A 16,101-nucleotide genomic window follows, 5' to 3' on the forward strand; every position below is an offset into this window, starting at 1 on the left:
TCTGCATTCAGATGCTTATATCTTTCCTTTTCTCCTTTGCTTTTTGCTTCTCTTCTTTTCACAGCTATTTGTAAGGCCTCCCCAGACAGCCTTTTTTGCATTTCTTTTCCTTGGGGATGGTCTTGATCCCTGTCTCCTGTACAATGTCACGAACCTCATTCCATAGTTCATCAGGCACTCTATCTATCAGATCTAGGCCCTTAAATCTATTTCTCACTTCCACTGTATAATCATAAGGGATTTGATTTAGGTCATACCTGAATGGTCTAGTGGTTTTCCCTACTTTCTTCAATTGAAGTCTGAATTTGGTAATCAGGAGTTCATGATCTGAGCCATAGTCAGCTCCTGGTCTTGTTTTTGTTGACTGTATAGAGTTCCTCCATCTTTGGCTGCAAAGAATATAATCAATCTGATTTCGGTGTTGACCATCTGGTGATGTCCATGTATAGTGTCTTCTCTTGTAAACTATCATCAAATTGCAATGACCTTTGCCTGTATCAGTCAGTTCAGTCGCTCAGTCGTGTCCTACTCTTTGTGACCCCATGGACTGCAGCACGCCAGGCTTCCCTGTCCATCACCAACTCCTGGAGCTTACTCAAACTCATGTCCATCAACTCAGTGATGCCATCCAACCATCTCATCCTCTGTCATCCCCTTCTCCTCCCACCCTGAAGCTTTCCTAGCGTCAGGGTCTTTTCAGATGAGTCAGTTCTTCACATCAGATGGCCAAAGTATTGGAGTTTCAACTTCAGCATCAGCCCTTCCAATGAACATTTGGGACTGATTTCCTTTAGGATGGACTGGTTGGATCTCCCTGCAGTCCAAGGGACTCTCAAGAGTCTTCACCAACACCAAAGTTCAGAAGCATCAATTCTTTGGTGTTCAACCTTGTTAATGGTCCAACTTTCATATCCATACATGGCTACTAGAAAAACTATAGCCTTGAGTAGACAGACCTTTGTGGCAAAGTAATGTCTCTGCTTTTTAATATGCTGTCTAGGTTGGTCATAGCTTTCCTTCCAAGGAGTAAGCGTCTTTTAATAAGTAACACCAAGTTCACAATCATAACAACTATCCTTTTTTGAGTGTCTGTTTGGTATGTGCCAGGCATCTCAATAAGTCCTCTATGGATATGATCTCATTTCATCTTTGCAATACATCTGTGACAGTGGGTATTAACACTCATATTTGATAGAAGGGAACACTGAGATCCAAGCAGTTAAATGACCACTAGAAAGTGTCCAAGCTTTGATGCAAACAAGGATTTGATGCTCAAATCCCTTCACTGTTCCCAACCATCAAGCCTTCCAATTCCGGGTGATTCCCAAACTCTGCGTGACTGACAACTTTTCAGCATACCCTTTGTTTCACTTTGTGGCAGATGTAAGCTTGCCAATTATGTTTTATGGTGTCATTGCATTAACTTGTATCTTGCCCTTCCTGTGCCCATGCCAGTGAAAAAAGGCTGGAGAGGCTAGAGCAGTGCCAGCCATGGATGTGCCCACTGTCCACGGGACATGCCCATCTTGGAAGCATCACTCAATGAAAACTGAGGTTCTGTAACTGCTCTTCCACACTGAAGGTCTGAACCTAGGTCTGGGACACGGAAGCCCCACAGCCCTCTGAGTACATGGATATTTATTTCAAGGTTTTCATGGGGAGCTCTGATGGTCTTAGAGCTGCAGGAACACCTCCCCTAATCTGCTGGACAAGGCTGACACCATCACGTTTTATTATCTTACGGCATTTTTACAGCTGTGTTTCGGTTGACCAGGTGGAGTGCCGTGATGGTTTTTCTACTGGCCCCGTGGAATCAAGAGTCCGCCTCTTTGTGAAGGGCTCCTCATGTCAAAATCTCTAGTGCACCGGACTCTTAGAAAGAAGCCTGTTTCTGTTCTGCTGGCCTGTTCTTGTTCTCCTGCTCCGAGGACCTTACTCCTGACACAAATAAACAAATAGCTGTGTTTGATGACCCCCTTGTCTCTTAAAAATATACTAATTTAAAGAAAGATGAAACAAAAAAAGACAAACATTCACATATATCATTGGGTTTTATTTCTCCATGTTTTCTTCCAGCTCCTAGCCACATCCTTATTTCCATACATAACGGAATCTGTAACCTAACCATAGGAACTTTTCTCTTTTCATTTCATTACGTGCTGTCTTAGCACTTGCTGTTCTTTAAGCTTCATGCCACTTCAGCAAGGGAATGCTGAGTCCTCTGTCGCAGAACTGGACACTGTTTCCAATTTAAGCTATTATAATTAATGTTGCATTAAACCGTTTTGTGTTCACAGCACTTAATTTTATCTGCATTAGCTCCCGAGAGAGAGATTACCCAGCCAGGGAAACGAGCATTTTTCTCCAGTTTCTCTTCTGCACTGTCTGCCCTCCCTCACCCTCTCCCCTTATCCTGGTTCACCCCCAGCTGAGTCCCTCACTCTGCTCCACCTGGTCCTTCTCTGGCTGATTCTGGCTCCTCTGGCTTCCGTATTTAACGGCTTTGGTTTTCTTCTGGCAGCAAGCTGGTTTCAGGCAGGGCAGCCGGGCCCAATTCAAGTGTGAATGTCTGGATTTCCCCCCTCTCCTCTCTTAGGACCAGCTGCACTTTAAGAGACGAATTAGTTAAACTCGAACAGCAAAGACTACAAATTTAATGAGATTATGAAACTCGGTGAAAAGACAGTTTTGCTTTAAAAAGAGAGATAATTGGTACTATATGTTAAGTAAACCCAGGAAAAAAGATTTTTACAAGTTTCATTTCCAAAAGGTTTGGTGCCGGGCTGATTTTAGGCAGAACAGCTTTTGAATTAAATGGGGTCGTCCATTCAGACTGCGTGACCTCACAGTAAACTGAGGTGAGCATGGAGCTTCCGGAAGGAGGGGAACCGTCTTGGTCACCAAGGGACAGTCACCTGGCCCGGAGACCCGGGACCTGGCGCCGCCGGGCAGGACTGGTCGTCTTCCCGGCCTCTGGCGCCCCCTGACGTCTGCAGCGGGAGTCGCAGGCTTTGCAGAGGCCTGGACCAGCTCCCTCCCATCACTCCGCCCTCTATAAATATTCAGGTATTATCTACAATTTATTTAGGAGCTGGGACGCGCCAACTGAGAATCCAAGATCTACAAGAGTCCTAAATCCCCCCGCCCCCCGCGTCAGCGGGTGGAAGGGCTGTTTGAACTAGATCTGTATGATTCTAGGTCCTAGCTGTTCTTGATGGTGAGGGCTGCGGAGGGGAGCTTCGGGGAGGAGCTGGATGAAGTGAGGGCTGGCGGTGCCTCGGTTTAGGGCCTGGGGAAAGGACCCTGACGTATTTCTCCGTAAGGTGGGTCTCCTAGGAAGTGATTGATCCCTTGTTTGCCGTTATTTCTACTGCTGCCTCTAGAGTGGATTCAGTTCAGTTCAGTTCAGTCGCTCAGTCGTGTCCAACTCTTTGCGACCCCATGAATTGCAGCACGCCAGGCCTCCCCGTCCATCAACAACTCCCGGAGTTCACTCAAACTCACGTCCATCGAGTCGGTGATGCCATCCAGCCATCTCATCCTCTGTCGTCCCCTTCTCCTCCTGCCCCCAATCTCTCCCAGCATCAGAGTCTTTTCCAATGAGTCAACTCTTCGCATGAGATGGCCGAAGTATTGGAGTTTCAGCTTTAGCATCAATCCTTCCAATGAAATCCCAGGACTGATCTCCTTTAGAATGGACTGGTTGGATCTCCTTGCAGTCCAAGGGGCTCTCAAGAGTCATCTCCAATACCACAGTTCAAAAGCATCAATTCTTTGGTGTTCAGCTGTCTTTACAGTCCAACTCTCACATCCATACATGACCACTGGAAAAACCATAGCCTTGACTAGAGTGGATTAAGGATTTGTTTTTAATAATATTCCCTCAGCAAACGGTGGCATAAGAAAGCTAGTCACCGGATATGTACAGCATATGCTGGCTACTAGTCATGCACCCTTAGCATGGTTCTGAGTCAGTGAGAGACTTCAAAGGTGGTGTTGTATTTGTGGCCAGTCTGTTTTGTGGAATAAAAGGTTAGGATCCTGTTAAAGGAGTACCTGGGAAGCAAGGGTGAGAATTTTTATTGGTAGGGAGGAATGTTCCTGGACCTGCGGAGAGCTCAAGAGATAAAGCTTGGCTCATGAACAGCTTTGACCAGTAGCCAGTCTCCTCAGAAGTGATGCTCTCTTTTTCTGTCCTGCAGATACCTGCTGGCTGGGCCTGCAGGGAGGGCAGAGAGCTGTTTGTGAGAGTAGCCCATAGGTAGCAGCCTTTTCCTCCCCAGGCTGCTTCAGTCCCCGGGGTCTGGGCATGGATACCTGAGTCCTGTTCTTGAACCTAGGGCCTTTTAGGTTTAGGGACTAACTGATTAGGGTGGCAGTGGGAAATGCCTTTGATTTTCCCCACGCTGCTCCATGCCTGGCTGCCCCTCACCAAGACAACAGGAAATGAGGGGGCACACCCAGCAACCACCTGCCTTTGTCGGAGAGCAAATACCAGAGCAGATGTAAGGCTAGAGGGGAGAGGTGCCTCCTGTCTCCCAGCAGCCCTGGGCGGAGCGGAGATTGGAATTCACCCTCCATGCCCAGCGAGTGTGCGCCTGTGCAGTCTGCACTGTAGAAAGGGCAGCACTGTTGGGGCAAGCAAGCCGTCCAAGGGGGCATGTGAAGAGAGAAGCAGGATGGACAGGCCTGCCGCTGAGGAATTCAGTAATAGTACTTTCCACTGGTGTCCTCTTCCTCCCACCCAAAAGGACTCCCTGGAGTCTTCTTGCCTCAGGGCCTCTGCACAGGCTGCTGCCTCGGGCTGGAGTGCCACCCCATCTCTTCTCCAACCCCTCCCAGCACCTCCACTATTGGCTTCACGACTGGGTCAGTGTCCCTTGTCATGCCTGTTCTGTCTCAGCATTGTTGCGTCCTGCCTGGTCATGGTTTTTTTTTTTTTTTTTGCCCCCACTGGATTCCTTAAACACAAAAACTCACACACTATGTCATCTCCATGCCCAGCAGAGTCAGGTATACAGAATTTTTGTAGAACAAACCACTGTACACAGTGGTGTGTTAACTTACAGTGTTGAGTGAACGACCCTGGCTTAAGGTCTTCAGGAATTCTAAGCGATCAGATTGGGCTTGTGCATTGAGGGTGGCCTGTTGGTTTTCGCAACCTTCTTTCTGTGGGCTTCTTTTGTGTGTGTCTGTTCCTTCCTGCCCCCTCCATCCGCTCAGTCCTCGTTCTCTACCCTGCACATAATCCCACTGCCGCCAGGGGGCTCTTCCATCACCCAGTTACTTGTGGTAATTCCATTTCATCAGCAAAGCACAGGAAGAGAGTTCTGCTTAACTGAAGGGAACATTGCTAAGAAGTTAACATTGAAGGGTTTCAGAGAGAGAGGCTTTCACTGAAACCAAGGGTAGGCAAACTGCAGCCAAATCCAGCCTGCAGACTGTTTTCTATGGCATGTGAGCTAAGAATGGTTTTTACCTTTCTTTGCCTGTGAACAAACAAGGCAACTGGTGTGTGTTGGGGTGAGGGAGTGGTTGTCACCAAGCCCCAACTAATTCCTGGCTTCTCTCTGGCTCTTCCCCTGCACAGTGCCGCCCTCCAAGCCAGACTGTGGCATCCAGGGAGAGACTGTCATTGGGAACGACATCCAGCTGACCTGCCAGTCAAAGGAGGGCTCCCCAGCCCCTCAGTACAGCTGGAAGAGCTACGATGTCCTGCACCAAGAGCGTCAAATCACACCAGGTAAAAAGGTCTGCAAGGAAGGCCAGCGCCCCACATCGAGGTGCCGCTCATGTGATGTGTACTGCCAGAGGAGACCCTGGGCTGACCAGTCAGGTGCCCCTGAAGGCTGCCTCTCCCCCCTGCATTTTGCACTGGATTATCTTGGACATCTCTCTAAGCAGCATTTTTCTCATAATAGTGCCCACCTCATAGGTTATTGTGACAAATAATAACATTGTACACATGAACTTGTTTTCTTTATTCCCCATAACTGAGTTCTCTTGAGTAAGCATGTATCAGTAACCAGTCGCTGCACAAGCACTCGCGGGGTTTTAGTTTTGGTTATGATTATGTCCTAAAGTGTACATTTGAGTCCTCAAGTCTGACTCTGTGGCTCCACTTAAGGACGGAGAAGTTTCTATTTCCATCCCTTACCTAGGCAGATACATCTCGGACTGCCCTGGTTCCCACCCACAAACTCAACCCTGTTATATGGTCCCACCCACTACACAACTGGGTCTGCTATGAGGTTCCCACATTCTCAGGGAAGGAAATGGTAGGTTCTGCTGTGGTTGCCAGGAGACTGGTTTTGTACCAGGCAGTTTGGTATTTGACCTTTCAATCAGGAAACAAACTGGAAAGAGAAAAGGAGCTGCCTTTTGTATAAACATCCCGCTGCCATTACCTTGGAGTCAACTAATGTGGGAAAACCCCAGTGGAATCCCTGGGCCCTGTTTCCACCAGCTGCTTAGCCAGCTGCACCCACCACTCCTGAAGATCAAGAAAGACAAGGTCTGGAAAGTCCCACTGGATTAACTTCTGGGAAGACTTTCTATCCAGTATGGGTGGAAAGGAAGTGGGTGGTGGAGCGGTGGGTATAGACAGCAGGTCTGAGGAGATGAGACGGGAGAGCGAGTCCCACCAAATGAAGGCACAGACAGGGGCTTCCGCCAAGTGAGGGGACTTAAGCTCTCTACCATTTGTTTGGGGGTAAAACAAGAACTTCTGAAAAGTTAAAAAAAAAAAAGGATTAGTAGAACCCACTCTAATGTAAAATAGATGTGTTAAGGATTTCAATAAGCTTCTGGATTTGTTTACATATTTCTAGCTGGCAAGTTTTTATCGAGTGTGTCAAAACTGGCTGGCAGCTCTCCTCTGGCTATATGACATCCTGTCTCTGGGCTGTGTGCAGCCCAGGGACTCCATAAGTGGTCACAGGTCAACCACAGACACTAGTTGATCTGGCATTCCAGCAGAGTATGTATAGCAGAGGGTTGCATGAGTGCATGCTCAGTCACTCAGTTGATTTTTTGTGACCCCATGAACTGCCAGACTGCCTGCCAGACTCCTCTGTCCATGGAATTTTTTGGCAAGAATACTGGAGTGGGTTGCCACTTCCTTCTCCAGGGGATCTTCCTGATCCAGGGACCGAACTTGTGTCTCTTACATCTCCTGCATTGGCAGGCAGATTCTTTACCACTGACCCACCTGTCAGTGAAGCTAGCAGAGGGTAACAAGATAGGAAATGCTGCCGTAGTTTGTATCCAGTGGTGCTAGAACCCAGAGGGGTCAAAGAAGATTTCTTCAAGGAGGGGGCACTTGAACAGGCAGGACAGCGTGGTGGTTAGGAGCGTGCATGGGCTTGAATCCTGGCTTGTTAGCTGTGTGACCTTGGCAAGTCAGTCTCTCTGTGCTTCCATTTGCACATCTGTAAAATGGGCATAAAATTAGTATTTATTTCATAGGGACATTGTGAAGATTTTTTTTGGCTTCTCTTTGCAGCATGTGAGATCTTAGTTCCTCAACCAGGGATCGAACCCATGCCCCTTGCATTGGGAATGTGGAGTTAGGGAAGTCCTATTGTGAAGTTTAAATAAAAGTCCATGTAAAGTACTGAGACCACCAAGTGCCTGGTAGAATGATCAGCTGTTATCTGAGCTGATTCCTTAAGAGTGAGTAGGCTAAGGATGGAGACAGCTTAGGAACTGTGCATGCAGGAAGGATGGGAGGTGCCACTGAAGAGAAGCTGAGATGAGAGATGATGCAGGGCCTGCTCAATGGACTCAGGAGGCTGGCCTCTGCCCTGGAGGATGTGGGGACCCTGCTCACAGCTCTCCTGCCTCCATCAGGAAGGATTCCTCTGCTTGTTAGAAGCCAAAGCTCAGTTTTTCAATGATCCAAAACATGAGAGCCATAAAAGAGCTTAAATGGAGATTGCTTAGTTACTTTGGAAAAGATTTATTCTGCCTCTAGTTAAGAATTACTCAGAGTCAGAATTAGGATTAGACAGTGACTGAAAAAAGCATCTGGATGGTGGTGCGGGTTGGGTGTTGTTCTTAAAGACGTGGGCTCTGCCTTGCCTCACGGAGCCCTAGGGAGTCTATCGTGTCATCTTGTGTGGGTCAGTTGAAACCCATTTCTGACTTTTAAAATATTTTAAAACAACCCATAGTGGGCAATCTGGGGAGCAGAATTCCTCAAGTCTTCTACATCTAAAGGAGAATTCTCAGCATTAGAGATTGTTTCCTTTAACTTGGATCAGCAGGAGTAAGCCAGCAGTAAAGGGACAGGGAATGTGGAATCAACAAATGAGGGTTTGAGTTCTGGCTTCTTCTGTTAATCGTGGCCTCTCAGACCCTTAGTGTCTTCATCTGCAAGATTGGGATGATCGTCATTCAGCCTTCCCCAAAGACTGTGGAGAGGGTAAGAGGCGATCACGTATGTGATACCTCTGAACATCCTCGTAAACCCTGTCAGTCAGCTGAGTTTCATGCACTGAAGGAGTAGGAATCTGGGTAACAAGGAAGGCGGGAGAAGTAATTCTAGGGGCGGGAGCGCTTTAGGGGAGGATATTCTGAAGGGTGGGCTTCCCCGGTGGTTCAGTGATAAAAGAACCCACCTGCCGATGCAAGAGGCGCAGGAGACCTGGATTTGATCCCTGGGTCGGGAAGATCCCTGGAGGAGGAAATGGTGACCCAGTCCAGTGTTCTTGCCTGGAGAAGCCCATGGACAGAGGAGGCGGGTGGGTTACAGTCTGTGGAGTCACAGAATCGGACACGACTGGGCACACTGAGCACACACTCCCACGTACATTCTGAAGGGCGGCATGGACGTTGCTCCCAGCAGCCAGGGAAGATCTTGAAGGCAGCTTGAGCTTGTTGACAAACCATGGGATCAGGGAGATGCTGGGGTAGTGGGCAGAGAAGTTAAACCTTGTCAATTTGACATCAGTGTCTCTTGCTGACCTGGGCTGCTCTGGAGGGAAACCTCTCCTAGCTGCAGCAGAGGGAATGTGGAAACCCTTCTGTCCTACATGTTCCCTTCTTGACCACGAGGTGTCATTGTAGAAGAAACATTCGTTTTGGCCAGATTTCAAGAACGATTGGGTCCTTTCCAGAGGAAAAGGGACTTGGGAGCTCCAAATCAGAATCAAAACAGGTCTTGTGGCAATGTCTGTGCACTGGTTAATCCCAGGGTAGCTTCGCATGTTTGTTGTTTGTTTTGAGAGACTGGGGAAGGAAAGTGCTGACTCTGGCCTAGGCTGCCACATGTTCCCGACCCTAAAGAGGGCCAGGAGTGCCAAGCTGGGCTCTGATAAATGGGAAGAGCCTGGCAAGAGCCTGAGGTTTTCCACCTTGATCTGTCTGAAATGTGCTGGGCACATTTAACATATAGACTGAGTTTCATGTTCTAAAGTAGTGGGACTCTGTTAAGAGCCATACACCCCTGAAACATGTCCAGGTTCATAGAATATTTCTCAGAATGGTTTTGTGTTCCTTCAAGACGCCTCTTAAAAATATAAAAATCCAATTGGCTTAGAAAACGAGGCCATTAATACCATAACCCCATGTTAGAAGTGTCCGGTGCTATCAGCATATCAGAAACTCTAACTCATGCTGAACTTGCTTTGGTCATAAACCCTTTCTTAGTATCATACGTTAATATCACACGTAAACAGTGTTCCAGAAAAATTGCCAAGGTATGAAATTCTAGGATGGAAGGAACAGTGTGTTACAGAGAATGAGTAACCAGAGGCTATCATGCTGAGTTTCAGGGGATGAATCTGGAGAAAGTATATATGAAAGGATTGGAAGAAAATAATCTCAAATTAAAGCGCTGTTATTTCCAGCTGGTGAGATTATGAACGATTTTTATTTTGTTCTCTGTTCTTCATAGAGGCCTCCTCAGACCCTTCAGATGAGATTAAGATCTAATAGGGTTCCCATTAGGAACTCTAATCACTCTCTAATCACCATTGCTTTATGTCTGTTCTCCCTTATATACACCAAAGGATAGGGACACTCTTCATCTTGTTTTGAACTGATGTGATGAACATAGCAAGATTTTCTAGATTAGACTAAATTGAAGTAATAATTTTACGTCATAGATTCTTGTATATTATGTACATGTTATTGTAATGAGCATAATGTAAGTTTTTATAATGAACATCTATTGCTTGTATAATATATCTTATTTTTCTTTAAACATTTTTTTATTTTATATTGGAGTATAGTTGATTTAAAATGTGTCAGTTTCAGAATGATTCAGTTATACATACACATATATCTATTCTTTTACAGGTTCTTTTCCCATTTAAGTTATTGTGCTATACTGTAGGTTTTTGTTGACTGTCTTATATATAGCAGTGTGTATATGTTAATCTCCACCTCCTAATCTATCCCTTCCCCTACATTTCCTCTTTGGTAACCATGTTTGTTTTCTAAATCTGTGAGTCTGTTTTGTTTTGTAAATAAGTTACCCTTGTATCATTTTATTGGATTCCACATATAAGTGGACTTCCCTCGTGGCTCAGACAGTAAAGCATCCGCCTACAATGCAGGAGACCGGTTTCAATCCCTGGGTCGGGAAGTCTCCTGGAGAAGGAAATGGCAACTCACTCCAGTATTCTTGTCTGGAAAATCCCATGGACGGAGGAGCCCGGTAGGCTACAGTCCATGGGGTCGCAAAGAATCGGACTTCACTTTCTTTCACATGTAAGTGATTTACATGATATCTTTCTCTGATTTATTTCACTTGGTATGATAATCTCTAAATCCATCTGTGTTGCCACAAATGGCATTATTCCACTCTGTTTTATGGCTGAGTAATTGTCTACATGTACTGCTTCTTCTTTATCTGCTCATCTGTTGATGTCTTCATGTCTTGGCTGTTGCGTGCAGTGTGCAGTAAACACTGGGGTGCATGTATCTTTTCGAAGTATGGTGTCCTCTAGATGTATGCCCAGGAGTGGAATTGCTGGGTCATATGATAGCTCTATTCTTGAACAGTATTCTGTACTGTTCTCCGTAGTGGCTGTACCAATTTACATTCCCACCAATAGTGTAGAAGGGTTCCCTTTTTTCTACACCCTCTCTGGGATTTATTGTCTGAAGGATTATTGATGATGACCATTCCGGCCAGGTGAGTAAACCTCTTTGTAGTTTTAATTTGCCTTTCTCTAACAGTCACTGATGTTGAGCATCCTTGACTTAATGATGTGGTGCTTTTTGGCCATCTGTATGTCTTCTTTAGAGAAATGTCTATTTAGATTTTCTGCACGTTTTTTGATTGGATTGTTTGTTATTTTGATATTGAGCTACATGAGCTGTTTATATATTTTGGCAATTAATCCCTTGCTGGTCATGTTGTCTGCAAATATTTTCTCCCATCTTGTGTGCTGTTTTTTCATGTTGTTTATGGTCTCCTTTGCTGTGCAAAGGTTTTTAAGTTTAATGAGGTCCCATTTTTTATTTGTTTATTTTTATCACTCTGTGAGGTGGCTCCAAAAATTGTTACGATTTAGGTCATTGAGTGTTCTGCCTATGTTTTTCTCTAAAAGTTGTGTACTGCCTGGTCTTACATTGAGATCTTTCATCCACTTTAAGTTTGTTTTTGTGTGTGGTGTTAGTGCGTGAGTGCTAAGTCACTTCAGTCGTGTCCAACTCTTTGTGACCCTGTGGACTGTAGCCCACCAGGCTCTTCTGTCCGTGGGATTCTCCAGGTAAGAATACTGGAGTGTGTTGCCATGCCCTCCTCCAGGGGATCCTCCTGACCCAGGGATCGAACCTGCATCTCCTGTGGCTCCTGCATTGCAGGTGGATTCTTTACCACTGAGCCACCAGGGAAGCCTGGTGTGTGGTGTTAGAGAATGTTCTGATTTCATTCTTCACATGCAGTTGTCCAGTTACCCCAGCACTGCTTATTGAAGAAATTGTCTTTTATCCATTGTACTGATATTATTATTGCCTCTTTTATTGTAGATTAATTGGCCAAACATGTGTTAGGGTTATTTCTGGGCTTTCTCTTCTGTTCCATTGACTTATATTTCTGTTTTTGTGCCAGAACCATACTGATTTGATTACTGTAACTTTGTTGTATAGTCTGAAGTCAGGGAGCCTGACTCCTCCAGCTCTGCATTTTTTTTCCGCTCAAGATTTCTTTTGCTATTATAAGTCTTTTGTTTCCATACAAATTAAAAAATTTTTGTTTTAATTCAGCAAAAAAAAAAAAAAAAAAATGCCATTGGCTTGGATAGTGTACTCATTTTGATAGTATTGATTTCTCCAATCCAGGAACAGGGTGTATCTTTCCATCTGTGTCATCTTTGATATCTTTCATCAGTGTCTCATAGTTTTCAGAGTACAGGTTTTTTGTCTCCTTAGGTAGGTTTTTCCTAAGTATTTTATTCTTTTTGATGTGACAGTAAATGGAATTGTTTCCTTAATTTCTCTTTCTGATCTTTCACTGTTAGTGCGTAGAAGTGTATTTCTGTGTATTAATTTTGTATCTGGCAAATTTACCAAATTCTTTGATGCCATCTGGTCATTTTCGGGTCTCACTTCTTTTCTAATTTTGGTTCCTTTTTTTTTTCTTCTCTGATTGCTGTGACTAGGACTTCCAAAACTATGTTGAGCAAAGGACATCCTTGTCCTATTTCTGATCACAGGGGAAATGCTTTCAGCTTTTTCATCACTGAGTATAATGTTAGCTGTGGGTTTGCCATACTTGGCCTTTATTATGTTGAGGTAGTTTCCATCTATTCTACTTTCTGAAGTTCTTTTTAATCATAAATAGGTGTTGAATTTTGTCAAAAGCTTTCTATTTTTTCTTTTCTGCATCTATTGAGATGATCATATGTTTTTTATTCTTCAATTTCTTAGCACATTATATCACACTAACTTGATTAACTTGCAGGTATTGAAAAAGCCCTGCATCCATGGGATAAATCCCACTGGATCATGGTATATGATCCTTTTAATGTATTGTTGGATTTGTTTGAGTAGTATTTTGTTGAGGAGTTTTGCATCTATACTCATCAGTGATATTGGCCTCTAATTTTCTTTTTTGTAGTATCCTTGTCTGATTTTGATATCAAGGTGATGATGGCCTCAAAGAAGGAGTTTGAGACTGTTCCTTCCTCTGTAATTTTTGCAAGAGTTTCAGAAGGATAGGTGTTAAGTCTTTTCTATGTATAAGTACCAAGTACTAATGGTTTGCACAACTGGAACTCTGGTTAACTCTTCTCTAAATGTTAAATAGATTAGCCTATGAAGCCATCTGAATTTTTATTAGTTGGGAGGTTTTAAATCACAGTTTCAATTTCAGTACTTGCGATTAGTTCATATTTTGTATTCTTCTCAGTTCAGTCTTGGGAGATTATACCTTTCTGAAATTTGACCATTTCTTCCAGATTGTTCATTTTATTGGTATATGGTTGCTTGTAGTAGTCCCTTATGATCCTTTCCATTTCTGTGGTGTCCATTGTAACTTTTCCTTTTTCATTTCTAAGTTTATTGATTTGAGTCCTCTTCCTTTTTTTCTTAATGAATCTGGATAAACATTTATCAATTTTGTTTATCTTCTTGAAGAACCATCTTTTAGTTTCATTGATATTTTCTATTGTTTTCTTTGTCTCCATTTCTTTCTGCTCTGATCTTTATGATTTCTTTCCTTCTGATAACTTTGGGTTTTGTCTGTTCTTCTTTCTCTAGTTGTTTTAGGTGTAAGGTTAGGTTGTTTATTTGAGATTTTTCTTGGTTTTTTTTTTGAGGTAAGATTGTATTGCTATAAACTTCCCTCTTAGAACTACTTAGGTTTTGAATCATTATTTTTATATTTTCATTTTCCTCTAGGTATTTAAAATTTTTTTTCTTTGATTTCTTCAGTGATTCATTTGTTGTTTAGTAGCATCTTGTTTAGGAGAAGGAAATGGCACCCCTCTCCAGTACTCTTGTCTGGAAAATCGCATGGACGGAGGAGCCTGGTAGGCTGCAGTCCATGGGGTCACGAAGAGTCGGACACGACTGGGTGACTTCACTTTCACTTTTCACTTCCATGCATTGGAGAAGGAAATGGCAACCCACTCCAGTACTCTTGCCTGGAAAATCCCATGAACAGAGGCGCCTGGAAGGCTGCAGTCCATGGTGTCCCTGAGGGTCAGACACGACTGAGTGACTTCACTTTCACTTTTCACTTTCATGCATTGGAGAAGGAAATGGCAACCCACTCCAGTGTTCTTGCTTGGAGAATCCCAGGGACGGGGGAGCCTGGTGGGCTGCTGTCTATGGGGTCACACAGAGTCGGACACGACTGAAGCGACTTAGCAGCAGCAGCAGCAGCATATTGTTTAGCCTCTATGTGTGTGTGTGTTTAAGCTTTTTTTTTCTTGTAGTTGATTTCTAATATTGTAGCATTGTGGACAGAAAAAGGTGCTTGATATATTTTCAGTTTTCTTAAATTTACCAAGACTTGCTCTGTGGCCCAGCATGTGACTTATCCTGAAGAATGTGTACTTGAGAAGAATGTATATTCTGCTGCTTTTGGATGGAATACTCTATAAATATCAATTAAGTCTATCTGGTTTAATGTTTCACTTAATGTCTGTGTTTCCTTATTAATTTTCTTTTTTTAAAAAATCCTTTTGGCCACATCACATAGCATGTGGGATCTTAGTTTCCTGACCAAGGACCAAACCTGTGCCCCCTGCATTGGAAGTGTGTAGTCTTAACCACTGGACCACCAAGGAAATCCATCCTTAATGATTTTCTGTCTGTATGATCTGTCCAGTGATGTAAGTGGGGATGTTAAAGTTCATACTATTATTGTGTTACTGTCGATTTCTCCTTTTATGTCAGTTATCATTTGCTTTATATATTGAGGTGTTCCTATGTTGGGTACGTATATAGTTATAATTGTTATATCTTCTTGGATTAATCATTTGATCACTGCATAATGTCCTTCTTTGTCTCTTATAACAGCCTTTATTTTAAAGTCTATTTTGTCTGATATGAGTCCTGCTACTTCAGATTTTGATTTCCATTTTCATGGAATACCCTTTTTCTTTTTAAATTTTATTTAATTTTTAAACTTTACATAATTGTATTAGTTGTGCCAAATATCAAAGTGAATCCACCACAGGTATACATGTGTTCCCCATCCTGAACCCTCCTCCCTCCCCATACCATCCCTCTGGGTCGTACCAGTGCACTAGCCCCAAGCATCCAGTATCGTGCATGGAACCTGGACTGGCATCTCGTTTCATACATGATATTTTACATGTTTCAATGCCATTCTCCCGAATCTTCCCACCCTCTCCCTCTCCCACAGAGTCCATAAGACTGTTCTATACATCACTGTCTCTTTTGCTGTCTCGTTCACAGGGTTATTGTTACCATCTTTCTAAATTCCATATATATATGCGGTAGTTCATACCCTCACTTTCAATTTGTGTGGGTCCCTGGATCTGGAGTGGGTTTCTTCTAGACAGTGTATATATGAGTCTTGTTTTTGTATCCATCCAGTCAGTCTATATCCCTTGGTTGAAACATTTAATCTATTTACATTTAAGGTAATTATTGATACGTATTTTCTTATTCTTGTTTTGTTAATTGTTTTGAGTTTGTTTTTGTACTTTTTTTTTTCTTCCTTTCTCTTCTGTTTTCTTGTTATTTGATGACAAACTTTAGTGTTATGTTTGGATTCCCTTTTCTTTTTTGTATGTGTATCTATTGCTTATTTTTGGTTTGCAGTTAGCATGAGGTTTTGAAGTAACAGTCTATATATATGCAAGATTGTTTTGAGTTCTGGTCTTTTGATTTCAAATGTATATTCCACATGCTGCATTTGTTCTCTCCTCTTCTCATGGTTGCTGGTTTCTATATCATATTTGTGTGTGGATGATTTCCTACCTTTACTGTTTATTTGGCTTTACTGATAAGTTTTCCCATTTGTAATTTTCTTGTGCCTTTTTCTTTTCCACCTAGAGAAGTTCCTTTAGGATTGTTGTAAAGCTGGTTTGGTTGTACTGAATTGTCTTAGCTTTTGCTGGTCTGTAAAACTTTTGATTTCTCCATTGATTCTGAACAAGAGCCTTATTGGGT

General features: G+C 43.4%; 1 protein-coding gene across 1 annotated transcript in view; it reads left to right on the forward strand.

Moving 5' to 3' along the window:
• Positions 1-16,101, forward strand: part of GPA33 (glycoprotein A33) — a 55,814-nt gene that overhangs the window by 31,594 nt on the left and 8,119 nt on the right. The window contains exon 4 of the mRNA XM_070782448.1: positions 5,591-5,743. Within this exon, the coding sequence (XP_070638549.1) occupies positions 5,591-5,743 (153 nt within the window). The remainder of the gene's footprint in view (positions 1-5,590; positions 5,744-16,101) is intronic.

This window comes from Bos indicus, chromosome 3 (genome assembly GCF_029378745.1).
Source record: "Bos indicus isolate NIAB-ARS_2022 breed Sahiwal x Tharparkar chromosome 3, NIAB-ARS_B.indTharparkar_mat_pri_1.0, whole genome shotgun sequence".
Classification (NCBI taxonomy): Eukaryota; Metazoa; Chordata; class Mammalia; order Artiodactyla; family Bovidae; genus Bos; species Bos indicus.